Consider the following 27,915-nt stretch of genomic DNA (forward strand, 5'->3'; position numbering starts at 1 on the left):
TGTCTGTTGGTGCACTGTTCAGATCAGCTGAGCAGCAGGTGAAGAGCTTTACAGCCCAGACACACCAGCAGCCGCGTGCGAAGGCGACCGACCAGCGCTTCACTTCCTCTCCCATGTTAACGGACGTAGCTGTGCCCACATAGCGCGACTCGCGGGCTGGAAGCGATCGTTTTAGCTTTGGTTGGATTCAGAGGCGTGCGCCATGCGCATTTTCACAGAAGTACACTCAATATCTGCATTATTATTACCACACATAGATGTTGTTCAACCAGCTAATGTGTCTGTATCTTTCCCAATACAAATAAAGCATATTACTATACTTTTTCAGGAGTACAGTCACATTCTAAAATGAATTCTAACATTCTAATAAATTATATAATAACTGGTTATTAATGCAAAATGGACAATAGAACACTGGAACTGGAAATCTTAAAAAAATCTTCAAACGGGGACTGACTTCGCATATAGACTAGGCATTTACAGCTGTTCCAATGTAAATGTACCTTCCTCCGTGCACTTTCGCCCGCTCTGAAGTCGGACTCGGTGTGCCCGGCCACGCGCCAGGGTTTCCGTTAGAAAACATTGTTGCCGGTCTCAGGGTCCGGTAGATTTAAATCTACCGGTCAAATGAGAGAAATTCCGGTCAGAGTTTATTGAGCTTAAAAATAATTGACATCCTCAAGGCATGTAGATTTATAATATTTTTACTTAAAACTAGGCTACTTTTGCGTATACAATCATTATATTCCAAATAAAATAAGTCCCGAGACTCCGTGCTGCTGCCGACTTTAAATCAAATAGGTGTCTGTGGGCAGTCGCCCGACATTAATACAGTATACAATAATAAACAGCAGTCTGTTATAATCACATTTTTATGAGCTAACGAATTCCGTTATATTGGACATTTGTATTAATTATATCAAGCGAAGAACTGAGAAATTTGGCAGAGAGAGACGGCAACATTATCGTGGGTTTGCGTGATGACTCTCTCCACCTCGCAACGACTTATTTGCAAAGAGTATGGCGCTGCAGAGCAGCAGATTCAGCTGTTTTTTGGCTCTATCTGGGGACCGCTCAACAGCGCCCCCCACCCAACAGCTGAATTGCCAATGGCTGAATTGGAGTACTGCACTGTGCCGCTGCTGCTCCGGCTCTGCAGCTACGCATGCACTCGCAAAACCCAGCACTAAGCTCTCGCTGACAACATTATTATACCTGCTTGGTGAAGCAACGATGAAACAAATGTAATGATTGTTTCGTTCATCGCATAGGCTATTTAATTTTAGCCTATTTTAATACAATTCAAATAATCAAATTGTGCTTGGAGGAAATTATTTTCACCGGACATTAAGACCGGAGAGATTAAATATGTCGGACTTCAACAGATTTTGCCGGTCAAATACCGGTAATTACCGGCTAACGGAAACGCTGCCACGCGCGCGTACTCGTGCGGAACCCGCGAGTGCATGTGCGCGCGCGGCTGGTGTGCGTGCACCGTTAGACTCCGGCACGGGAGACTGGGGTTCGACTCCCGGTAAGTACAGGTTTTTATTAGTGCTGTCAGGCGATAATTTTTTTTATCTAATTCATTACAGGCTTTTTAATTAATTATTCTAATTAATCACATTTTTATCGCATAACTATTTTATGCCTGATATTCTATACTCTATAATCATATTTCAAATAGCAAATTGCACCTTCTGTTTAATCATCTTCCATTTATGAATTTGCTTAGATTTTTCAGGTCTGGTAAATGTTAGCATGTTGTTATTCACAGTCAAAGATAAAACATTTTTTATTGATATTCTCATTTGGTTCATTACAATTTACTCAAGCCTAGTAACAGACACAGTATTTCTGACACTGGGAATACATTCCCTGAGATCCATAGATGTCCCTAGAATCAGATACCAAGAACATGCAAATGGACCATATAAAAAAAAGTCTGTAAATGTGTATTCTATGTTCTTATGGAAAGAATGAAATAAAAAAATATATATATATAAATTTAAAAAAATAAAAATTTTAATTAATTTTGGGTTAATTTTCATAACGCGAAATAATTTGCTAATTAATCTAATTAACGCGATACACTGACAGCCCTAGTTTTTATTATTATGATTGAGGTGATTATAGAAAACTATACCATTAGAACCATCACAATGCATCAGTAATGGATATCATCATGAGAGCCTAGGTTTAGTAAATATACTGGAGTTGAAGCAGTCTTGTGTCCAGCAGCAGCCGGCCTGATGAGGAAGTGAGGAAGAGGCCATGCATTAAGAAATATAGGCTGGTAACCTGGTACAGTGGCACACACAGCTGTGCTTCAGCTGACATGCTGAGATAAATACCCTGTATTGCATGGAGAATTGCAGGCTGTAGGTAAATTACTGTCTAACTATGGAATTATCGACAGTCATACATTGGAGTAACCCGAGCGCCCCCTACTGGTTGAGTGTCAATATTGTGTGCCGGCTCAGTGTCATAATGGCAAGAGCCTGGCACTGATGATTCAAACTGAAGACATTCTGAGCTGGGAATGGCCCCCCCAACCAACCCATTGAGTTACACGGGGATTGGAACCCTTGGCAGTGTTAGTGCCTTGCTCTACCCATTGAGTTACACAGGGATTGGAACCCCTAACCCTGGCAGTGTTGGTGCCTTGCTCTACCCATTGAGTTACACAGGGATTGGAACCCCTAACCCTGGCAGTGTTGGTGCCTTGCTGTACCGATTGAACTACGCAGGGAGTGGAACCTCTAACCCTGGCAGTGTTAGTGCCTTGCTCTACCCATTGAGTTACACAGGGATTGGAACCCCTAACCCTGGCAGTGTTGGTGCCTTGCTGTACCGATTGAACTACGCAGGGAGTGGAACCTCTAACCCTGGCAGTGTTAGTGCCTTGCTCTACCGATTGAACTATGCAGGGAGTGGAACCTCTAACCCTGGCAGTGTTAGTGCCTTGCTCTACCCACTACTGGTCGACGGGACCACCAGGACTTTAAGTCTCAGGATTCCAGCGGCTTCAGAGATGAAGCTTTAGAAGAAGGTCAACATCTCATTTTAATTAAATCACACCAAAGCCACCAGTATTATGTGGCATTATTTCCACATTCCTCCAGCGGTTCTGTGTTATTCTGGCGCTGCCGTATTACAAGACTGTTATGAAAGTTCTTCTTACGCTGCGGCCGGCCAAACTATCCCGCCTCTCGGCCTGCGCTGCTGGCTGAACACAATGATTCCAGCATATATCAAAGGATATCTCCCGAGTTCTAGAAGTAAATTAAAAAGGCCTTACCGAAGTATTATCTTTTACCCGAGAACCCCGCCGCCATCTTTGTTTTGGCCACGGGATGCACGGTCATCATGTGAGAGGCGCCTTCTGTTCCAACTCAAACAAGCCCCCCAGGACCTCTAGTTCAGCTCCTCTAGTTCAGCTCCTCTAGTTCAGCTCCTCTAGTTCAGCTCCTCTAGTTCAGCTCCTCTGGTTCAGCTCCTCTAGTTCAGCTCCTCTAGTTCAGCTCCTCTAGTTCCTCTGGTTCAGCTCCTCTAGTTCAGCTCCTCTAGTTCCTCTAGTTCAGCTCCTCTAGTTCAGCTCCTCTGGTTCAGCTCCTCTAGTTCAGCTCCTCTAGTTCAGCTCCTCTGGTTCAGCTCCTCTGGTTCAGCTCCTCTAGTTCAGCTCCTCTAGTTCAGCTCCTCTAGTTCAGCTCCTCTGGTTCAGCTCCTCTAGTTCAGCTCCTCTGGTTCAGCTCCTCTGGTTCAGCTCCTCTATTTCAGCTCCTCTAGTTCAGCTCCTCTAGTTCAGCTCCTCTGGTTCAGCTCCTCTAGTTCAGCTCCTCTAGTTCAGCTCCTCTAGTTCAGCTCCTCTAGTTCAGCTCATCTGGTTCAGCTCCTCTGGTTCAGCTCCTCTAGTTCAGCTCCTCTAGTTCAGCTCCTCTGGTTCAGCTCCTCTAGTTCAGCTCCTCTAGTTCAGGTCCTCTAGTTCAGCTCCTCTAGTTCCTCTGGTTCAGCTCCTCTAGTTCAGCTCCTCTAGTCCCTCTAGTTCAGCTCCTCTAGTTCAGCTCCTCTGGTTCAGCTCCTCTAGTTCAGCTCCTCTGGTTCAGCTCCTCTGGTTCAGCTCCTCTAGTTCAGCTCCTCTGGTTCAGCTCCTCTGGTTCAGCTCCTCTGGTTCAGCTCCTCTAGTTCAGCTCCTCTAGTTCAGCTCCTCTAGTTCAGCTCCTCTGGTTCAGCTCCTCTAGTTCAGCTCCTCTAGTTCAGCTCCTCTAGTTCAGCTCCTCTGGTTCAGCTCCTCTGGTTCAGCTCCTCTGGTTCAGCTCCTCTAGTTCAGCTCCTCTAGTTCAGCTCCTCTGGTTCAGCTCCTCTGGTTCAGCTCCTCTAGTTCAGCTCCTCTAGTTCAGCTCCTCTGGTTCAGCTCCTCTAGTTCAGCTCCTCTGGTTCAGCTCCTCTGGTTCAGCTCCTCTAGTTCAGCTCCTCTGGTTCAGCTCCTCTGGTTCAGCTCCTCTAGTTCAGCTCCTCTAGTTCAGCTCCTCTAGTTCAGCTCCTCTAGGTCAGCTCCTCTAGGTCCTCTGGTTCAGCTCCTCTAGTTCAGCTCCTCTAGGTCAGCTCCTCTAGGTCCTCTAGTTCAGCTCCTCTAGGTCAGCTCCTCTAGGTCCTCTAGTTCAGCTCCTCTATGAAAGGCCTATCAGTGCTCTCTGGGCAGCCTTGGACAGCATCAAGGCCACTCCCTGGGTATGGTACTGTGCATCGTCCTCTTCATGGCCTGAGCACAGTGTCATCTCGCCTGTGGCGAGTCTCTTCTGGCCGGATCCGATCCACCTTGATTCACTGATTCGAGAGTATGGCAAGATTGTAATTCCTCATCTCTGTCTTTCCGGCTTCATACATGGTCCTTACATTCCATGTTCCGATGGTGGTAATGGCCCTGCTTGAGACAATGGTGGTCGGCAGGGTAGCTTCCGGATGTTTCCGGCTTTCACCACACTGCGTCATACTTCCTACCTGAGGTCCATCCTCTCTCAGGGCCGGAGATTCTTGGTTTTTCTTTGTTGACGTTTTTGTAGCAATGGGGTTTTTACAGGATGGGGTCGCTGGCCCTAAGCCCAACCTTCCACCATTTCTGGCTTCTGGTGATGGTGAATTAGTATTATTATTATTATTATTACTAGAGACATCACTCTGGCTGATATATGAATAACTGTGGACCTGTACCTCAGGAGGTACTACAACACATTCAATGACCTGGTGAAGCACTGGAGAAAGGGTCAATCTCTAACTCTCTAACTCTCTCTCTCTCTCTCTCTCTCTCTCTCTCTCTCTCTCTCTCTCTCTCTCTCTCTCTCTCTCTCTCTCCTCAGGCTAAACAGGCTAAAGTCGGTGTATGTGTTCGTTATGATGACAGTCCCGGGCTAAACTTGCATGTATCCGTTATGATGACAAATGTTTGGTGTTTTTCTCTCCTCCCGTCAAAGCACCCGTCTGTCACTCTTCATGTCGCCACGGACATAAACACACCCTCCCCCCCCCCCCTGTACGCCATCCATCTTTCTCCATTCAGGCACATCTGGTGGAAGAAAAAGGCCCTTTTTGGTAAAAGAAGAGAAACGGATTGGTTGCCGCTGTCTCCTAGAGACGACCAAATAATAACAATAAATAATCCCATTTCAACCCACATGGCGTCATTCATCTAATCTCTGAGTTTCCTGGTTAATGACATACTCATGTACTGTATGCCTAAACCCACATCTGACAGCACACAGGTTATTCACCATCCGTCATAACGCTGTTTATGGAAAAGTCAGGATGTCTGTTGAGGGTGTGTTGTTGTCCTCTTCAGACACTCATTACTAATGTTCTCTGAATACTGCTGTTGTCTCTGAGTTAGGGCTGTCTTAAATACTTCGAAGCTTCGAAGCTTTGTTCCATGGGCATGGGATTCGAATGGGAAAATAAAATTTTAATATATAAAAAATTAAATAAAATAAAGAATTCTATTATATATATATTCTTTTGCAAAATCAACTGCCTCTCTTTGTTAACTACAACAAGCAATGCTGTTTGTTATTTAAGATGATGTCGGACTCGGCACTGACAGATTTGTGTTCATTGTGCTGCTTTTATAAAGCCTCAAATGATGGCTTACAATATTTCATGAAAGCAGTGTTTCGTTTGTCTAAGATTTTAAAAAGGTTTACACTTTACAGCACTGACACTGTAGTGCTGTAGAAGTCCCACAACATAAAAAAAAATATATATATATATAAAAAATATTAATAATCTCGAAGCTTCGAATTAAAATCGAATCTCGGCCCCAAAGCTTCGAATGCCAAAAAGAAATTCGAAGGTCAGCCCTACTGAGTGTTCCTGTACTGCACGGTGTCTCTGTTAACCCTTGCTGTACTGCACTGTGTCTCTGTTAACCCTTGCTGTACTGCACTGTGTCTGTTAACCCTTGCTGTACTGCACTGTCTCTGTTAACCCTTGCTCTGCTGCTCCTCCTCTCTCTGAAGGTGAGGCTAGTGCGAGCCAGTCCCCCTAGTCCTCAGTTCAAAGCCTCGTTCAGCGCCTCCTACCAGGTGTACAAACTCTACCAGATGGCCATTCACAAGGACCCTCCCGACAAGCCCACTGAGAACCAGGTCAGAGGCTGGGGGTCATAGGTCAACCTGCTCAAGGGATACCCAGGGTGTGGGAGGGAGGGAGAGGATGGATATGATGAGATAATGGAGTTTCTCACCCCCCCTCCCTTTTCCCCCCTTCCTTTCCCCCCCAAAAAGCTCACATTTCTCTGTGGTGCAAGTAGAGATGTCCAGGTAGAGATGTACAGGTAGAGATGTCCAGGTAGAGATGTACAGGTAGAGATGTACAGGTAGAGATGTACAGGTAGAGATGTTCAGGTAGAGATGTCCAGGTAGAGATGTCCAGGTAGAGATGTCCAGGTAGAGATGTCCAGGTAGAGATGTCCAGGTAGAGATGTCCAGGTAGAGATGTCCAGGTAGAGATGTCCAGGTAGAGAGACAGGTAGAGATATGCAGGTAGAGAGAGACAGGTAGAGATGTACAGGTAGAGATGTCCAGGTAGAGATGTACAGGTAGAGATGTCCAGGTAGAGATGTCCAGGTAGAGATGTCCAGGTAGAGATGTCCAGGTAGAGATGTCCAGGTAGAGATGTCCAGGTAGAGATGTCCAGGTAGAGATGTCCAGGTAGATATGTCCAGGTAGAGAGAGACAGGTAGAGATATGCAGGTAGAGATGTCCAGGTAGAGATGTACAGGTAGAGATATACAGGTAGAGATGTCCAGGTAGAGATGTCCAGGTAGAGATGTACAGGTAGATGTACAGGTAGATGTCCAGGTAGAGATGTACAGGTAGAGAGAGACAGGTAGATGTCCAGGTAGAGATGTCCAGGTAGAGATGTACAGGTAGAGATGTCCAGGTAGAGATGTCCAGGTAGAGAGAGACAGGTAGAGATGTCCAGGTAGAGATGTCCAGGTAGAGATGTACAGGTAGAGATGTCCAGGTAGAGATGTCCAGGTAGAGATGTCCAGGTAGAGATGTACAGGTAGAGAGAGACAGGTAGAGATGTCCAGGTAGAGATGTCCAGGTAGAGATGTCCAGGTAGAGATGTCCAGGTAGAGATGTCCAGGTAGAGATGTACAGGTAGAGATGTCCAGGTAGAGATGTACAGGTAGAGATGTACAGGTAGATGTACAGGTAGAGAGAGACAGGTAGAGATGTACAGGTAGAGATGTACAGGTAGAGATGTACAGGTAGAGATGTCCAGGTAGATGTCCAGGTAGAGATGTACAGGTAGATGTACAGGTAGAGATGTCCAGGTAGAGATGTACAGGTAGAGATGTACAGGTAGATGTACAGGTAGAGAGAGACAGGTAGAGATGTACAGGTAGAGATGTACAGGTAGAGATGTACAGGTAGAGATGTACAGGTAGATGTCCAGGTAGAGATGTCCAGGTAGAGATGTCCAGGTAGAGATGTCCAGGTAGAGATGTCCAGGTAGAGATGTCCAGGTAGAGATGTCCAGGTAGAGATGTCCAGGTAGAGATGTCCAGGTAGAGAGAGACAGGTAGAGATGTCCAGGTAGAGATGTACAGGTAGAGATGTACAGGTAGAGATGTCCAGGTAGAGATGTACAGGTAGAGATGTACAGGTAGAGATGTACAGGTAGAGATGTACAGGTAGAGATGTACAGGTAGAGATGTACAGGTAGAGATGTACAGGTAGAGATGTACAGGTAGAGATGTACAGGTAGAGATGTACAGGTAGAGATGTCCAGGTAGAGATGTACAGGTAGAGATGTCCAGGTAGAGATGTCCAGGTAGAGATGTCCAGGTAGAGATGTCCAGGTAGAGATGTACAGGTAGAGATGTACAGGTAGAGATGTACAGGTAGAGATGTACAGGTAGAGATGTACAGGTAGAGATGTACAGGTAGAGATGTCCAGGTAGAGATGTACAGGTAGAGATGTCCAGGTAGAGATGTCCAGGTAGAGATGTCCAGGTAGAGATGTACAGGTAGAGAGAGACATGTAGAGCCTTAAAATAGAATACAAAATGACAAATATAAAGAAAAGTATAATTTAACTTGTTCAAACAACATTCTTTGACAGTGGTTCACACTAGTGTGGTTTACTGTAAATATTGAAACAAGTATTTGTTATGGAAAATATTAAAGGACAAAAGATGAGCCGTTGTATAAATCATTCTGAGTCGAGTTATTAAAAAATATAAAGCATAGTTTAAACATTTCTCTGTGGCCACAGCAGAAAGTTCAGTTTACAATCGGAGACCTCATGTTCTTACACACGAGTCTGACCAGCAAAGTGACAAAGAGCTCTGGTCAGAACGTACATTATACACAGAAATAGACGTAACATTATACATCAGATATGATGATGAAAATATAAACAAACTGGGTTCTCAGTTAGGGGAAGTAATAACACAACCTTACTTTGGCTGGCTAGGGAGAGAAAATATAACCTTGCAGTCGCTTCAAGAGACACACACACACTGTAGTAGTTGTCTGAGCGTATTAAACCAGTCGAGTTGTACAATGATAGAATATGTATGATATCTCAACACAGATCTATAATGACATGATAATATTTCCTATGACATATTCCTTTTCCACGAATGTCATCTATTTATTTATTTATTTATTTATTTATTTATTTATTTATTTATTTATTTATTTATTTATTTATTTATTTATTTATTTATTTATTTATTTATTTATTTATTTATTTATTTATTTATTTATTTATTTATGTTTAGAATTTATTTATGAAGTATGTTTCTTTGTGTTTTATTTTCACATTATACTGCAAGCAGTCATTCCTCAGTGATGAGCTGAGATGTTCTGAAAGCATCCAGATGGCTGAACAAAGAGGAGAGAGAGTGTCTATGTGAAGACAAGCATGTCAATGTGATGGGATTAAAGACGGAATATAAAAGCAGCAGGTGAAGATGTTGGGATTAAGAGACAGGATATAAAAGCAGCAGGTGAAGATGTTGGGATTAAGAGACAGAATATAAAAGCATCATGTGACGATGTTGGGATTAACACATTGAGTGCCACGGACGCGTTTTGTCGTTAGTTCATGCCGACCTTTGAGTGCCCCCGACACTATATAGCGTTTGTCGTTTATTTTTTTTTTGATTATTGGCGATTTGAATTCATATTTCATCAACCGAGCCTCGGGTTAGTGCTGCAGCGTCTCTCTGAGCTCAATTGGGAAGATACCGCCCCCTATCGTCTCTCCCTGTGTAACTGCACCCCATTACTTTACACTGACGAAGGGTGGGGTGGCCAGTTTCCTCATTTTACTTTCTCCTCAAGGCCAACTGAAGAATCCATTGTGCTCGCCGGCCCGGAAAACGCGCTGATTATGTATTTACAGTACCCAACACTGTAATCAATAAGCGTGATCGATATTTGGAATGGCGATCAGGAATTGGAATAATCTTTTTGGATAACATCTGATCTCGGGTAAGGAATTTATTTTACCAGTCTTAGGATAATCAGAGCTATTTTCACCTATATCTCAGCGTTTGCCCTATGTGTGTGTGGCTGTGATCGCTGATGAGGAAATGAGAGAATCGATTTTCAGCCCGCCTCTATAGCGTGCATAAGTACACATATACTATCGATAATCTAGCGTTTATTTGAAAACGATTCATAAATAGGCAGAGAAATTTCAACGTGTTTGTGTATGCCAGAATATTCCAGTAAATGCCTTTTATCACGGAATCTATATATTTTCCTGAAAAACGAGGGCTTTTCAAAATGCTATAAAACGGAAATAAACTGATTAAAAAAACAATCCGTTTCGACAATGTTGCAAACAAGTCATTGATAAGCGACAGGCAGATTAGACACATAGCCATAATTTAAAACGGAGATTATGCGTTCACAACGCTATCATTGAAGTGGGTGGTGGCATTTAACCATGCTTAACCATATTAATGGCCGGCACTGAAAGTGTTAAAAGACAGAATATAAAAGCAGCAGATGAAGATGTTGGGATTAAGAGACAGAATATAAAAGCAGCATATGAAGATGTTGGGATTAAGAGACAGAATATAAAAGCAGTAGAAGATGTTGGGATTAAGAGACAGAATATAAAAGCAGCAGGTGAAGATGTTGGTATTAAGAGACAGAATATAAAAGCAGCAGGTGAAGATGTTGGGATTAAGAGACAGAATATAAAAGCAGCAGGTGAAGATGTTGGGATTAAGAGACAGAATATAAAAGCAGCAGGTGAAGATGTTGGGATTAAGAGACAGAATATAAAAGCAGCATATGAAGGTGTTTGCATTAGGAGACAGAATATAAAAGCAGCATAAGGTGTTGGCATTAGGAGACAGAATATAAAAGCAGCATGTGAAGATGTTGGGATTAAGAGACGGAATATAAAAGCAGCATGTGAAGATGTTGGCATTAAGATACAGAATATGTGCATGGATGAAAGTATGAAGGTGTTAGGATTCAGAGACAGAGTATAAAAGCAGCAGATGAAGGTGTTGGCATTAGGAGACAGAATATAAAAGCAGCATATGAAGGTGTTGGAGAAGGAGACAGAATATAAAAGCAGCAGATGAAGGTGTTGGAGAAGGAGACAGAATATAAAAGCAGCAGATGAAGGTGTTGGAGAAGGAGACGGTATATAAAAGCAGCAGATGAAGGTGTTGGAGAAGGAGACAGAATATAAAAGCAGCAGATGAAGGTGTTGGAGAAGGAGACGGTATATAAAAGCAGCAGATGAAGGTGTTGGAGAAGGAGACAGAATATAAAAGCAGCAGATGAAGGTGTTGGAGAAGGAGACAGAATATAAAAGCAGCATAATGAAGGTGTTGGAGAGACGGAGTGTATGTGTTTGTGGGAGGGAGTTGCAGGGGAAGGAAACTGAGGGGAAAGTGTTCCCAGACGGAGGGTGAGAGCAGTGTTTCTACAGGTGTCTCTGTGGGCCCCCGTCAACTGGCAGAGTCGTTAGTCTTAAGCTTTTTGGAAGGGAGGTGGGGTAGTGTGTGTGTGTGTGTTGGGCGGGGGGGGGGGGGGGGGGGAGTAGTAGTAGTGAGTCAGACACACCCTCGTGCAGCCCTCTCAGCACCCTGCCTTCACACTAAATCACTTTGGATGAATTGGAAGCCAAGTGTAACCCACCATGATATAGAAGACCCTATCATAACCCAGCATAGTATAGCACCTATCATAACCCAGCATAATATAGAAGGACCTATAATAACTCGGCACAATATGGTAAATATTGAAGAACCCATCATAATACAGCATAATAACCCAGCATAATATAGAAGAACCTATAATAACTCAGCACAATATGGTAAATATTGAAGAAGCCATCATAATACAGCATAATAACCCAGCATAATATAGAAGACCCTATCATAACCCAGCATAATATAGAATAATTTATCATAACCCAGCATAGGGAAACCTTGGCTTTGATCATTTTATGCTGTTAATCTTTCTTCAGTCACATTGTTTTTTATATCTTTATATTTCTCCTTCACACATCTTTTGTGTATAATGTTGTACAGTTAAAGAGCTAGCTTGTGTATAATGTTGTACAGCTAAGGAGCTAGCTTGTGGCTAGTGATGTACAGTTAATGAGATAGCCTGTGGCTAGTGTTGTACAGATAAAGAGCTAGCTTGTGACTAGTGTTGTACAGCTAAGGAGCTAGCTTGTGGCTAGTGATGTACAGTTAATGAGCTAGCATGTGGCTAGTGTTGTACAGAAGAGCTAGCTTGTGACTAGTGTTGTACAGCTAAGAAGCTAGCTTGTGGCTAGTGATGTACAGTTAATAAGATAGCCTGTGGCTAATGTACAGTTAATAAGCTAGCTTTTGACTAGTGTTGTACAGCTAAGGAGCTAGCTTGTGGCTAATGTTGTACAGTTAAGGAGCTAGCTTGTGGCTAATGTTGTACAGTTAAGGAGCTAGCTTGTGGCTAGTGTTGTACAGCTAATGAGCTAGCTTGTGGTTAGTGTTGTACAGTTAAGGAGCTAGCTTGTGGCTAGTGTTGTACAGCTAAGGAGCTAGCTTGTGGCTAGTGTTGTACAGTTAAGGAGCTAGCTTGTGGCTAGTATTGTACAGCTAAGGAGCTAGATTGTCGCTAGTGTTGTACAGCTAATGAGCTAGCTTGTTGCTAGTGTTGTACAGCTAATGAGCTAGCTTGTGCCTAGTGTTGTACAGCTAATGAGCTTGCTTGTGCCTAGTAGTACCTGGTTTCTTTTTACATATAAATGTGTTGTTTATTTATTCCTGATTGATTTATAGATGGAGAATCCTCTCTTGTGAGAAGTAACCCAGTAACATGGATTAACATGGACTAGGATGATAATTTTCTCTGTAGATTCTTAGTTATTTCGATTTCTTGTTATTTTGGTGCCTCAATCACCTTCATCTCTGAATGTTGGTAATTGACCACTGTGTATGTAGGTGCCTGTGTGTGTTGTAATGTGTCTGGCTGTGTGTTGACGTTAACTTGTTAGCAGAAAAGGACTGCACAGAGTCAGCTTACTAGCTTAGCATGAAAGAGCTAGTCAGACGATGTCGCTGTGGGGATTTCACACATACCCGTTTATTGTCAAGTAACGTTATACTTATAACCATACGATGCCTGTTCATACGGCTCCATACTCTCTCAGCATGTAGATCGACATATACATCGTTAACACATTGTTACTGGAGGTCGGCAGGTAGACAGGGAGTGAAGTGAGTCACTTTCTCAAGTTAAATGAAGTTAAACCTGTTGCTATTGTACAAAGTACAAACCAGGAGCGCCACTTGGTGACCAAACGTGGCACTGTAACTAAATAATAACACAAAGTAGACACATTTATGACTGTTACAGTGTGTGTGTGTGTGTGTGAGCCTCGAGTCTTTTGACTCGGGCCTTGGATGTCTCTGGACTTTAGACTGACTTGTGACTGGAGAACGGGTGACTTCTCTCCCTGTTCCATACGATCTCATACATACTGTGTTTAGTCCCCGCCCCCCCCCCCCCCCGCCCCTTCCCTGTCTTTATAGCTGTGACCTATGACCCCTGGGATCAACCGTAGACGCTGGGCTGTGCACTAGCCTCATCTTCTCCAGGACATTCCATCATCACCACAGAACTCCGACTCCCAGAAGCTCTCTCCAGTTATCGCCGTCCGCTGAAAGCGGTGTTTTCCTTCTTGAGGCCCACGTCCCTCTGCAGCGGCTCCGCAGGTCAACAGGGGTGTAAAAAGTACCCCGAAATTATACTTAACCCTTTCACTGCCACACGACAGAAGGTTAACCCTTTACTATCACACAACCCGACGGTCACCGGCAGTGAAAGGGTTAACCCTCTGCGTATTGTCGCAGTGAAAGGGTTAACCGTTTTGGTAGCGCGACAGTGAAAGGGTTACGTGAAAGTATGGGTACCGTCTCAAAATTGTACTCGAGTAAAATTCAGAGTATCTGGCTAAAAACACACTTGAGTAAAAGTAAAAAAGTTTCTACTTTTAAATGTACTGAAGTACTAAAAAGTTAAAGTAAAAACTTTTTTTCTGACTCTATTCTTCTGATAGAAGGTGTTTAATTAAAGAAACCCCCGCTTTCTAGTCTTGCACAAGGACCAATCGGCATGGGTATGGGCGGGTTAATTTTCCATTGATGGGGATTTGATTGGCTGTTTTTAAATAAATTGCGGCCGCAGGATTAATAATGTTAATAACGTTAGGTCGGCCAGAGAAACAAATATACTAATTAAAATGGTTGGACCTGTGAGATTTGTACTTTGTGTACTTTGTAGGTCTGCATTTTAAATGTAAGCAGTAAAAAAAAAAAAATTCCCTCTGAAATGTAATCGAGTAAAAGTACAAGTATACAAACCTAATAATACTTGAGTAAAGTACAAATCCCCCAAAACAGTACTTAAAAGTATTGTAACAAAGTACAATTACTCAAGTACTTTACACCCCTGGACACCAACACGGGCCGCTGTGGAGACGCTGAACACCGTGTGCTGTCGGTAATGCAGTGTGACATGTTTCCAGGAAGGAGGAGTGGATGTGGCTTCAGTCTGTGCCCAGTGAGGTGCTCCTGTTTCCAGTCAGAGAGACCCGGTGATGACAGTGGAGCCCGACGCTAGCTAGCGTTGTGGAGGTCCACTGTTCTCCTCCAGGCTGTGGGAGATGATAAACAAGTGAAAATGTTCTACCAAAACTCACTGTCCTCTCATCCAATGTCCTCCCCTTACCCCCCGTGTCCTGAAGGTGAGGCTAGTGCCAGTCAGCTTTGAGGATCCCCAGTTCATGGAGTCTTATGAGCAGTCCGCCGCTCTGTATGAGCGCTACCAGATGGCCGTTCACGGAGACGCTGCCTCCGAGTGTAATGAGAGCGAGGTACGACTGTCTGGTTATTGATGTTCTCACGCTACTGTACGCTGCCTGTTAGCACACTGCTACATACTGTACGCTGCCTGTTAGCACACTGCTACATACTGTACGCTGCCCGTTAGCACACTGCTACATACTGTACGCTGCCTGTTAGCACACTGATACATACTGTACGCTGCCTGTTAGCACACTGATACATACTGTACGCTGCCTGTTAGCACACTGCTACATACTGTACGCTGCCTGTTAGCACACTGCTACATACTGTACGCTGTCTGTTAGCACACTGATACATACTGTACGCTGCCTGTTAGCACACTGATACATACTGTACGCTGCCTGTTAGCACACTGATACATACTGTACGCTGCCTGTTAGCACACTGATACATACTGTACGCTGCCTGTTAGCACACTGATACATACTGTACGCTGCCTGTTAGCACACTGCTACATACTGTATGCTGCCTGTTAGCACACTGATACATACTGTACGCTGCCTGTTAGCACACTGATACATAAACTGATACATACTGTATGCTGCCTGTTAGCACACTGATACATACTGTACGCTGCCTGTTAGCACACTGATACATACTGTACGCTGCCCGTTAGCACACTGATACATACTGTACGCTGCCTGTTAGCACACTGATACATACTGTACGCTGCCCGTTAGCACACTGATACATACTGTACGCTGCCTGTTAGCAAACTGATACATACTGTACCCTGTCTGTTGGCACACTAAGCACTGATACATACTATCTCTCTCCCCTATCTCTCTATCCCCCTATCTCTCTATCTCCCCCTATCTATCTCCCCCTATCTCTCTACCCCCTATCTATCTCCCCCTATCACTCTATCCTCCTATCTCTCTATCCCCCTATCTATCTCCCCCCATCTCTCTATCCCCCTATCTATCTCCCCCTATCTCTCTATCCCCCTATCTCTCTACCCCCTATCTCTCTACCCCCTATCTCTGTATCACCATATCTATCTCCCTATCTCTCTACCCCCTATCTCTCTATCCCCCTATCTCTCTACCCCTATCTCTCTACCCCCTATCTCTCTACCCCCTATCTTTCTACCCCCTATCTCTATCCCCCAGCTCTGGCCGTTAGAAACCACTCTCCTTCTGGAACATGTTAATACTGTGGTCTGGCAGGCACCGTTGATCAAGTGTTTTGACTACATCAGTGTGGTGTATATTCACATGTACACATTCTTGAAGAGATTGACTTAACCCTCTAAAGCAGGGCTCTCAAACTCAATGTACCTGGGGGCCGCTGGAGGTAGAGTCTGGGTGAGGCTGGGCCGCATCAAATATTCCACAAAAAAAGGGTTTCAAGTATTAAAAAAAAAAAGTACAACTGATCCAATCTTCTCAATATTTAGCAATAACATTTCAGAACATGAACGGTTCTTCAGAACATAGGCTTCTCTTACCTACTCCTTGCTGCCAGAGACTTGGCAGCGCTTCCTCTTATGTCTTCCCCCCTTGTGTGTCGTCTGAGGTTTGTCAGGCGCAATACATCTTCATCAAATTACCCATTTGCCTCATAAAACCTCACAAACACCAACAACAGCAACTGAGCATTCTCAGTGGTGTCAGTGGACTCATCCACAGCTATGGAGATGCACTGTGCGTTTTCTTATTCTATCACAAAGCTGTTTAATCAAATCACCAGCCAGTATTTCAGTTATTCTGGTTGCTGTGCTATCTGAGGGGGATTTGCTTTTGTTTGCCTTCAAACATGGGCTCCATCACTTCAGTCATACATTATTTTATTAGTTATGCATCAGAGAGAGATGATGGCTTCTTTTGTTTAGCCAACACCCATGCCACTGAGTGAGGACTTGGTTGCTTTTTCTCGTTGTGACATAGATTTAACAGTAATTCTGCTTGCAGCTATTTTGATTTCATTCCATTTATTTTTGTAGTTCTTAGCGCTGAATTTTGAGGAAAGGTTGCATCAAAATAACTTTTGTTTCATAGTGGCGTTTCAAATTGCCACTATTCACAAGAGCTACCGTTTCTTGGCATATTAGGCACATTGGTTTGGTGTTGGTTGGAGGGAGGATGCACGCATATTTTTCGGTCCACACCTTTGAATTGCAGCGATTTTCACTGTCGACTTTTCTTTTTCTGGCCATCTTTGAACATGCCATATTTTTCTACTAGCTACCTGCTGGCGAAACTAGGCTACTAGCTACAGTACCTGCAGATTAGACTACCTGTAGATGCGCTGTCAACTCTCGCTCTGACTTGGACCTGTTGAAAGAGACGACACGCATTCCGTGAAGACCCGCCCTACTCTGCCTCTGATTTGAAGACTGTGGTTGGGGGGAAAAAACGCTGACGGGACGCTGAATGTGATTGGACCAAAGCAGAGTAGCCAGACACACACAGGCAGTGGAGCAGTGCAGTCAGACATACAGAGCTTGCAGAGGAGATAGCGGAGAATTTTGAGGATGCCTGCCATACACACTGGGTTTACAGGATATATTTTCCTTTCACTTGGTATCACTCCGGAATCACGTTTCAACCAAGTCACTAACGCTGCTGTCATGAGCCTGAGCTATGGTAGCCTATAAGTGATCAAACAAATAACGACTCGGCAAAAAGTTGCGTGCGGGCCGCACTAACACTAAACTTTGATGTCAATTAGGGGGCCACAAAATATCATCCAGCGGGCCGTGAGTTTGAGACCCCTGCTCTGAAGCCCACATAGACAACGGTTCGCCTGGTCATAGTGTTATATTTTTGCCAATTCTGAGCTTATTCTTTGAGTCTGTATCAAGTGTTATACCTTTTATGATTCGGGTATAGGTACGATATTTGACATAAAAAGAAACGCCCAGTGAAAAAACCTTCTTTTGTTGAATAACACCATAGTTTACCAGGGAATTCGTTTTTTTTAAGCGTCCTTAGGATTTAAGGTGTAAGAATGATGTTTTGGTCACCTTGTTGATTAGTGTGACTTGGAGCTTGGATCTTGTAACCTCGGGTGTAACCAGGGACAGGGGTTGCAAATTAGCCTTGGCTAGAAATCCTACATGTTATTGTAACTTGTAACAATGTTTTCTTTTGCATTGTCACCGACAAATAAACAAATAAAGAAATCACCCAAGGAGTGAGTTTCCCCATATTGCTCAGCAGCATTTCTCTTTTTGTTATAGGGCCGACTAGTAGGATTTCAGTTTTGTCCTCATTTAATTTGAAGAAATTGTTGCTTCATCCATTTATTTATGGCTAAGAAACGGAATGGAGTGGCAGAAATGGAGTTAATAGCTGCAGCTGTCTGTCTGTCTGTCTGTCTGTGTGTGTGTGTGTGTGTAGCCCCCCTCCCAGGTGGTGGTTGTAAATAGGAATGTTGTGTCATTATTCCTGGTTAAATAATGGTTTATAAAATGCTCCTATTCTTCCCCCATAGTTAAACTGTAAACATATGATCTCTCTGCCCCCCTCACCTCCTCCCCATCCCCCTCCCCACAGCATCTCTCTTCCCAGAAGCCTCTTGCCCCCCCCCCCCCCCCTCAGCAGAGCGATGGAAAACACGTAGTTAAAACAGTGGTGGGTGGTTGAGGTTCTGGTTGGCTGCCATGTCTTGCTGGAGGTATTTATTCATCCATTAACCTCCTTAACTTGCAAAGTTCAAGTTCAACTCAAGTTCAGACCTCTGTTACTCTATTTCATTAGCACTAAAAGTGCTTTACCTTTTTTGCATTAGTAACTTCGGAATGTTATCTTTCAAAAGAGACCAGGCTCATGCATGTGCTATACGTATAACGTATAAAGCTAAGCTTTGCAAAAAAAGTATGCAGTCCTCAAGTTCAAGTTAAAAAAATTGCCACTTTTCTGGGTGCCTGTTACGGTTTTTATCTTGGGAGCCCTTCTAGCAAGCTGGGTCTCAGCCTGGAGATAGCAGGGCTGTGTGTACGACTCAATGATGTGCGTGTTGCTCTGCATGTGTGTGTTTGTGTGTGTGTGTGCGTTCACCACGCCTGTGGAACAGCCTCCCCATCCAGCTGAGGGCACCACAGAGCAGGCCTGAAAACCTTTTGATTGCTAGCCTTTTTTTTTTCTTTTTTTCTTGTGACTTAATTTTTTCTTCTGCTGTTGTCTTTAATTTTCTGTTTATACTATGTTTTTAACTATGTTCTATTTTAATTAAATTTTTATTCTGTATTTTAATATTATTAATAATTTTGTAATTATTTTTTACTGTTTTTAACCCTGTAGCACTTTGGGATCCTAGTGGACGAAAAGTGCAATACAATTTATTATTATTATTTGTGTGTGCGTGTGTGTGTAGAGTTGTATGTTTCTGAACTTGTGCACGGTCCCCAACTTGAGAATTTGTATGTTCACCCGAAGGGTTAACTGGGTTTCACTCAAATGACCAGACCGGATGACTTTTTTTCTTTGATTGATATTCAAAGTTTTTTCCCATTGATTTCAGCCATGACTGGGTCATGTCTGGGTTCAGGAGGTGTAGAGATTTCAGTTTGACTTGGCGGAGTGCGCGTGCCAGGAGGCCCAGGACAACACCGTCTGTTTGTCAGAGGCCCTGTGTCTCTGTTACTCTGCTTGACTGAGATCTTACACTCTCTCTCACTCACACTCTCTTTATTTATCTTTCTGTCTTTATTTCTCTTTCTCTTTATTTCTCTCTCTCTCACTCTTACACTCTTTATTTCTCCTTCTGTCTTTATTTCTCTTTCTCTCTTTATTTCTCTCTCTCTCACTCTCACTCTTACTCTCTTTATTTCTCTCTCTCTCTCACTCTTACTCTCTTTATTTCTCTTTCTCTCTCTCACTCTTTATTTCTCTTTCTCTCTCACTCTTACTCTCTTTATTTCTCTTTCTCTCTCACACTCTTACTCTCTTTATTTCTCTTTCTCTCTCTCACTCTTTATTTCTCTTTCTCTCTCTCTCTCTTACACTCTTTATTTCTCTCTTACACTCTTTATTTCTCTTTCTCTCTCACACTCTGTCTCTCACTCTCTCTCCCGCGCTCTCTCTCACACTCTTATTCTCTTTATTTCACTTTCTCTCTCACACTGTCTCTCTCTCCCGCTCTCTCTCTCACACTCTTACTCTTTATTTCACTTTCTCTCTCACACTCTGTATCTCACTCCCGCTCTCTCACTCTTACTCTCTTTATTTATCTTTCTCTCTCACTCTGTCTCTCACTTTTTATCCCGCTCTCTCTCTCACACTCTTACTCTCTTTATTTATCTTTCTCTCTCACTCTCTGTCTCTCACTCTCTCTCCCACACTATTACACTCTTTATTTATCTTTCTCTCTCACACTCTCTCTCTCACTCTCTCTATCCCGCTCTCTCTCTCACACTCTTACTCACTTTATTTATCTTTCTCTCTCACTCTGTCTCTCACTCTCTCTCCCGCTCTCTCACACTCTTACTATTTATTTATCTTTCTCTCTCACTCTGTCTCTCACTCTCTCTCTGTCTCTCTCACACACTATTTTTCTCTCTTTCTCTTTCTCTATTTCTTTGTCTCTCTCTTTGTCTCTCTCTCACACTCTTACTCTCTTTGTTTATTTTTCTCTCTCACTCTGTCTCTCACTCTCTCCCTCCCGCTCTCTCACACTCTTACTCACTTTATTTATCTTTCTCTCTCACTCTGTCTCTCACTCTCTCCCGCTCTCTCACACTCTTACTCTTTATTTATCTTTCTCTCTCACTCTCTGTCTCTCACTCTCTCTCTGTCTCTCTCTCACACTATTTTTCTCTCTTTCTATTTCTCTATTTCTTTGTCTCTCTCTTTGTCTCTCTCTCACACTCTTACTCTCTTTATTTATTTTTCTCTCTCACTCTGTCTCTCACTCTCTCCCTCCCGCTCTCTCACACTCTTACTCTTTATTTATCTTTCACTCTCACTCTGTCTCTCACTCTCTCTCCCGCTCTCTCTCACACTTAACGTCACGGTGACCAATTGCAGCCACTCTTATTGTCTGGGACCAAATACGGCCACGCCCCACTCCCAGCAAAAAGTGGGAATCTCTAGAATGGGTTTGGGGCGGCGCTGTATACGGAAGTAGCTCTCAAGGTGACGATTAGACAACACTTTTTTGTTGTCAGTAGATGGCAGCATTGGTTTAAAATTAAAGGCTGAAAATGTTGAGAACTACAACACTGCATTTCCCAAGAGCGTTAGCACAGGTCGCAGGTCACTGGGATGGGTCTATATTCTCCGACGTGATCTGAACAGCGTTAAACTATTACTGCAACCTCGGTATAGCGACCGCGAATGGCCAACTAATTATCTTAACAAAAGTGCGCTGGTAGCATTACATATGTTGTCTAAAGGGGGACATATGGTACAATTTAAGATTCTAATGATAATCGGCATATAAAGGACAAGATAAAGCATCGTTAATTTGTAAGAAACCTCAATGAAAACGGCGCAGGGTGCTATTGTTATGAAAATGTGATAGAATCCTATAAAAATGTGGACGCACTTGGCCTACGTTCCGTTACTCTCTTTATTTATCTCTCTCTCTCACTCTCTCTCTGTCTCTCTCACACTATTTTTTTCTCTTTCTCTATTTCTTTGTCTCTCTCTTTGTCTCTCTCTGTCTCTCACACATGCATACAATTATTTAGGCACTCATACAATACACATACAAATACCACACACAAAATACAATTACAGATGTTACAACACGCACACTTACTTACTGGTGTTAAGTGTTTTACTGAGGCATGACTGGGTTCCTGAACACATGGTGTTGATTATCAGGAAAACTCACCACCAACCTATGGTTTGAATCTATGGCATAAAATTACATATAAAACGAGCATAAAAAGATAGCAAACATAGCAAAGTAAGGCAAATCACAGTTTTTCATATTAGGATCTAACATCCCAATGGGCCTCTCTGTTTACGGTTTGATTGTTTTAAAATAGGCAGTAATAAAAATAATAAAAATAGAATAGACGAGAGTAAAAATAGTTAATAAAATAGTATAGACCGTAAAATGATGCAGTGCTAGTAAAGTGCAATAAAATAGTTCAGTAAAGAACAAATTAAATAGCCCTCATTTACAATACAATAATCTGGTTGAAGCGGGCTCCTGAGTTACTTTACAGAACAGCAGAGCAGATCAACTTTGAGTTTCAGTTGTATATAGCTGTCAAAGTTAACACGTTATTAACGAGTTAAAGCACAATTATTTTAACGCCACTATTTTTTTTACACAAGATTAACATTTTTTATTTCAAGTAATTTTTATTTAATTTTTTATTCTTTTTTTTACTAGACTTCACTCGGGTGTATTATTGATATTATTTTTATTTAACATTGATACTATGTTTGTTTCTGACTCGGAGAGAGAGAGAGAGCCTTCCTTTTGTGTTAAATGGCTGCATAAAGAAAGCATTTGTTGACTCATGTTGATAAGAGTATTAAAACTTGAAAAAGATCAGTTTAAGGTAGATTTAGAACAGATAAAAAAATATGCGATTCATTTGTGATTAATCGTGAGTTAACTATGGACAATCATGCGATTAATCACATTAAATATTTAAATCGATTGACAGCCTTAATAAATATATATATCATATATTCAGTATATATTCACTACCTGTAGATAGTGTATATAAATATATAAATTGGATATTTTTTTCTAAAACTGGCTGCTCCATTTATCACAGAGCAGAAATAAGGAGCACTGATGACAGTAGAGACACACGCGCACACACACGCCCATGCGCGCGCGCGCACGCACGCACACACACACACACACACACACACACACACAGACACACACAGACACACACACGCCCATGCACACACACACACACACACACACACACACACACACACACACACACACACACACACACACAGATGTCAAGTCATTAACGCTGTGGTTTACCCACGCCAAGGTGAATTAGACATTCATATACACTGTTCCAGCCTGTCCCCCATAAATGATGTCATCTAATAGCGTCCAAGGTTGTCCTGTTGGTTAAAGTAGCGTCATGCTGAGGCTGCCTGGCTGGAGCAGGTCGTTAGAAACAACACATGCTGCTCGTCTCACTGCAGGACCAACTAGCCACTCTTTTTACTATAGTATACATATAGACAGACACTGATGGAATAGACAAGTCCTTTATTCAAAATGATATTCAAGTACAAGTATTAAAATACTCTGTGTAATGTACTTCAATATCAACATCAAAACACACAGTGAAACACATATTTCTACCTTGTTTGTAGAGCTATATCTATATTCTATATTATAGCTATGTAGACAATACTATGGTCATTTGACAGTCAGTATCTTCCGTCGAACATGCAAAAAAGAATACATTTTTTCATGTATATGTTCACGCATTATCCCGTGGTGAATATAAGTATAGGTTCGGCGTGATCCGGGCTAATTCCTGGAAAGCGGAGTTATAGGGCGCTACGTGAATTCTACTAAAAGCGTTGGCGTTTCATCCCTGGACACGCTACTATTTCCAAATCAAATGTATATAATGGGTGGAACAAAGGATATGGAGAGGGCTTCAGCGTTCTTATTTTGTTTCAGGTAGGTGCTCTTTGGATTAAATCCGGGGTAGGATTCGCTTATATAAGAAAGGTTGAGATCCAAGGCAGCTCTACATTTTTTAAAAAGCCTTTAATAAGTGGGTATTATGTTTCATCATGAATGCAAAACAGGAGAAAACAATGTCCAAAGGAAATGGCAGCTCACCCCATCCGTGCTTTCTGAAAAAGAGGAAAATAACACATTAGAGATACATACAAGAATGGAAAACATAACAAAACAATCTAAAGCTATCAATGCTCTCTCTGTGGCCATACACACAAAGGCAATGTCACTAATACAAAGGCCAATAAACAAATGCAATATTATCAAAGTTCAATGTCACAAAATCACACCAGGCCTAGCCTCATGCCAGAGAGAGAGTGTGAATGAAGTGAGCAGCCATGTTTTAACAGGGTGTGGTGATCCATGATTGGGTGGTGGGTGATGATTTCTAATTGGGTCTTGGGAGTCTTGAAACCCATCCACCAATCAGTGCTGTGCTGCTATGTAGTCCACCAATGGAAGGGCAGGCATAGCAGGGACCAATGGTGGAGGACGAGTTCTGGCTGGAGGGAGGGAAAAAAATTGAGAACAAGACACACACTGGGGAAGCATATACATTGGGATGTAACACCCCCACACATAAGACAAAAACATGTTTGACACATAACATCAACAAAACATGTTTTTAACAATGAGATCCCCATCTCCGAGATAATAATTATGTACTTCAAAGTAAAGCGCTATGAAAAAAAGAAAACAACAAGCAGTCGGTACAACAACCGCTCGGGTCAACAATGAACGAGTCAGCAAATAAGTCGACAGTATGAGAGTCTTATCGCCGAGATGGAGCATCCGCCAACACATTCTCAGATCCCTTCTTATGCTTTATTTCGAGGTTATAATTTTGGACTATGAGCGCCCAACGCATGAGGCGCTGATTGTGGTTGTACATCCGTGACAGAAATGTCAACAGGTTGTGGATCGGTGTATACTACCACTGGTAACACGCTTGAACCGACATATACCTCAAAATGTTGCAAAGCATACAACATAGCCAAAGTCTCCTTTTCAATAGTGGAATAGTTTAGTTGATGATTGTTAAATTTCAGAGAAAAATAACAAACCGGGTGACTGACACCATTGTGATCCTCCTGTAATAACACTCCTCCAGCTCCCACCCCGCTGGCATCCACCTCCAACTGGAACAGCAGGGAGAAATCTGGAGCAGAGAGAACAGGGGAACTGCATAAGAGAGCTTTAACACCTTCAAATGCATTTTGACAATCAGCTGTCCAAATGAATGGTTTGGACGGGCTACACAGGCTAATGAGAGAAGTGACGACAGAAGACAAATTTCGGCAAAAGCCACCGTAACACCCAGCCATCCCAAGGAATATACGCAATTCCCGCCTAGTAGTAGGCACTGGAAAAGTTGTGATTGCAGATATTCTTGCATCCACCGGACGCACATGTCCTTGTCCTACCTGCTTACCAAGATGGGTAACCGTAGCCTTGCCGAACTCACACTTGGCAAGGTTAAGGGTCAGGGAGGCTTCAGCTAAGCGGTCAAAGACAGTTTGTAAGGTTGTCATGTGGTCACGCCAGTTGGTCGAATAGACAACCAGGTCATCGAGATAGGCATTACAATTTGGATGTAACAGGATAATGATGGTTCTGTAATGGTTTTCCTGTGGAACATTAAGGATGATAATGGTTCTGTAATGGTTTTCCTGTGGAACAGTAAGGATGATAATGGTTCTATAATGTTATCCCTGTGGAACATTAAGGATGATAATGGTTCTGTAATGGTTTTCCTGTGGAACATTAAGGATGATAATGGACCTTAATGGTTCTGTAATGTTATCCCTGTGGAACATTAAGGATGATAATGGTTCTGTAATGGTTTTCCTGTGGAACATTAAGGATGATAATGGTTCTGTAATGGTTTTCCTGTGGAACATTAAGGATGATAATGGTTCTGCAATGGTTTTCCTGTGGAACATTAAGGATGATAATGGTTCTGTAATGGTTTTCCTGTGGAACATTAAGGATGACAATGGTTCTGTAATGGTTTTCCTGTGGAACAGTAAGGATGATAATGGTTCTGTAATGTTATCCCTGTGGAACAGTAAGGATGATAATGGTTCTGTAATGGTTTTCCTGTGGAACAGTAAGGATGATAATGGTTCTGTAATGGTTTTCCTGTGGAACAGTAATGATGATAATGGTTCTGTAATGTTATCCCTGTGGAGGGGAGGGAGGAGAGAACGGAAGAGGTAACAGAACCCAACACGCATAAAGACTTCCTGTCTGTCTGGGACCGCCTGTGTCCTCTGTGTTATTATCACACTGGTCCTGGGTCAGGGGCAGGAGACATTATATATCAACCACAAATTAACGACACTGGTCCTGGGTCAGGGGCAGGAGACATTATATATCAACCACAAATTAACGACAGAAGTGAGTTGTTGCCTCGTGAAACACCAAGGATGGATTTGGTTTGTGTCTTCAGTTGTGTGTATTGTGTTGTGTTGTGTGCACATGCCTGGTTTAGTGAGCACCCCCCCCCTCTCTGTGTGTGTCTACATACCATGTGTTTGCATAATGTTGGTGACATCAAAATCTGCGTGTGTGTGATGAGTACATGTGTTGATGAGAGTGAAGTGTGTGTTAGTTCCGGGAAGTATGACCAACAATCTGTATCGCAGTATTTTGGATGTTTTACAGTATGTATTATTTATATATATATAAAAAGCCTATGTAATAGGTTAGTAGTTATATATAGTTATATAATAGGTATCCTTATATATAGGTTTATATAGTTATATATACTATACTAGGTGCATTTATATATAGGTTTTTATAGTTGTATGTAATATAATGGGTATAGAATAGAATAGAACACTTTATTGCCATTTCAACACATGGTTGATTGGGATTTGTCTTGGTGCCACATACAGTACAGACATTATAAAAACATACAATATAAAAACACAAGAATACATGCAATACAATCCCCACAATAACAGTTTTACACAAACAATTAAAAAGAAAAAATGCTACAGTACCTAAAATAAATTGCTCAGTGTTCCAGTTTAAAGTCCATATTGCCTTAAAGTGCATGTCGGCTGGTGCTAGCCCTTGTGGTGCAAAGTGCCTGTACATTTGTATTTGTATTTATATATAGGTGACTACTACAGTAAATACTTTGACTACTATAGGGTTTGCGTGACTCCACAACATAAAATAATAATACAATACATGAACCAGAAGAGAGGCACTCTGAGAGCAGCAGACAAGATTATTGATTATTATCGATTATTGAAACAATTAATCTATTTATTGGATAAAAAGAAAACAACTTTCAAACAACTTGGAAACTCTTATGAAACAAAAAGCATAGGAAGCCGAGGAAGGAGGGATAGATGGAGGAGGGACAGATGGAGAGATGGAGGAGAGAGATGGAGAGATGGGGGAGGGGGAGATGGAGAGATGGGGGAGGGAGAGATGGAGGAGGGAGAGATGGAGAGATGGAGGAGGGAGAGATGGGGGAGGGAGAGATGGAGGAGGGAGAGATGGGGGAGGGAGAGATGGAGGAGGGAGAGATGGAGCAGAGGAAGGAGGGAGAGATGGAGCAGAGGAAGGAGGGAGATATGAAGAAGAGGAAGGAGGGAGAGATGGATCAGAGGGAGAGATGAGGGAGGGAGAGATGAAGAAGAGGAAGGAGGGAGAGATGGAGCAGAGGGAGAGATGAAGGAGGGAGAGATGAGGGAGGGAGATATGAAGGAGGGAGAGATGGAGGAGGGACAGATGGAGAGATGGAGGAGAGAGAGATGGAGGAGAGAGATGGAGAGATGGGGGAGGGAGAGATGGGGGAGGGAGAGATGGGGGGGGGAGAGATGGAGGAGGGAGAGATGGAGCAGAGGAAGGAGGGAGAGATGAAGAAGAGGAAGGAGGGAGAGATGAAGAAGAGGAAGGAGGGAGAGAGGAAGGAGGGAGAGAGGAAGGAGGGAGAGATGGAGCAGAGGGAGAGATGAGGGAGGGAGAGATGAAGAAGAGGAAGGAGGGAGAGATGGAGGGAGATATGAAGAAGAGGAAGGAGGGAGAGATGGAGCAGAGGAAGGAGGGAGAGATGGAGCAGAGGAAGGAGGGAGAGATGAAGAAGAGGAAGGAGGGAGAGATGGAGCAGAGGGAGAGATGAGGGAGGGAGGGAGAGATGAAGAAGAGGAAGGAGGGAGAGATGGAGCAGAGGGAGAGATGAGGGAGGGAGAGATGAAGAAGAGGAAGGAGGGAGAGATGGAGCAGAGGGAGAGATGAGGGAGGGAGAGATGAAGAAGAGGAAGGAGGGAGAGATGGAGCAGAGGGAGAGATGAGGGAGGGAGAGATGAAGAAGAGGAAGGAGGGAGAGATGGAGCAGAGGGAGAGATGAAGCAGAGGGAGAG

General features: G+C 43.0%; 1 protein-coding gene across 2 annotated transcripts in view; it reads left to right on the plus strand.

Moving 5' to 3' along the window:
• Positions 1-27,915, plus strand: part of ate1 (arginyltransferase 1) — a 291,958-nt gene that overhangs the window by 86,199 nt on the left and 177,844 nt on the right. Inside the window, exon 7 of one of the 2 annotated variants that reach the window (XM_084321688.1) lies at positions 6,510-6,638. In XM_084321688.1, coding sequence (XP_084177814.1) covers positions 6,510-6,638 — 129 coding nt within the window. Of the gene's footprint in view, positions 1-6,509; positions 6,639-14,778; positions 14,908-27,915 lie in introns of both variants that reach the window. The other variant, XM_084321689.1, reaches the window with a different exon arrangement.

Source organism: Notolepis coatsorum (genome assembly GCF_963971535.1).
Source record: "Notolepis coatsorum genome assembly, chromosome: 9".
NCBI lineage: Eukaryota > Metazoa > Chordata > Actinopteri > Aulopiformes > Paralepididae > Notolepis > Notolepis coatsorum.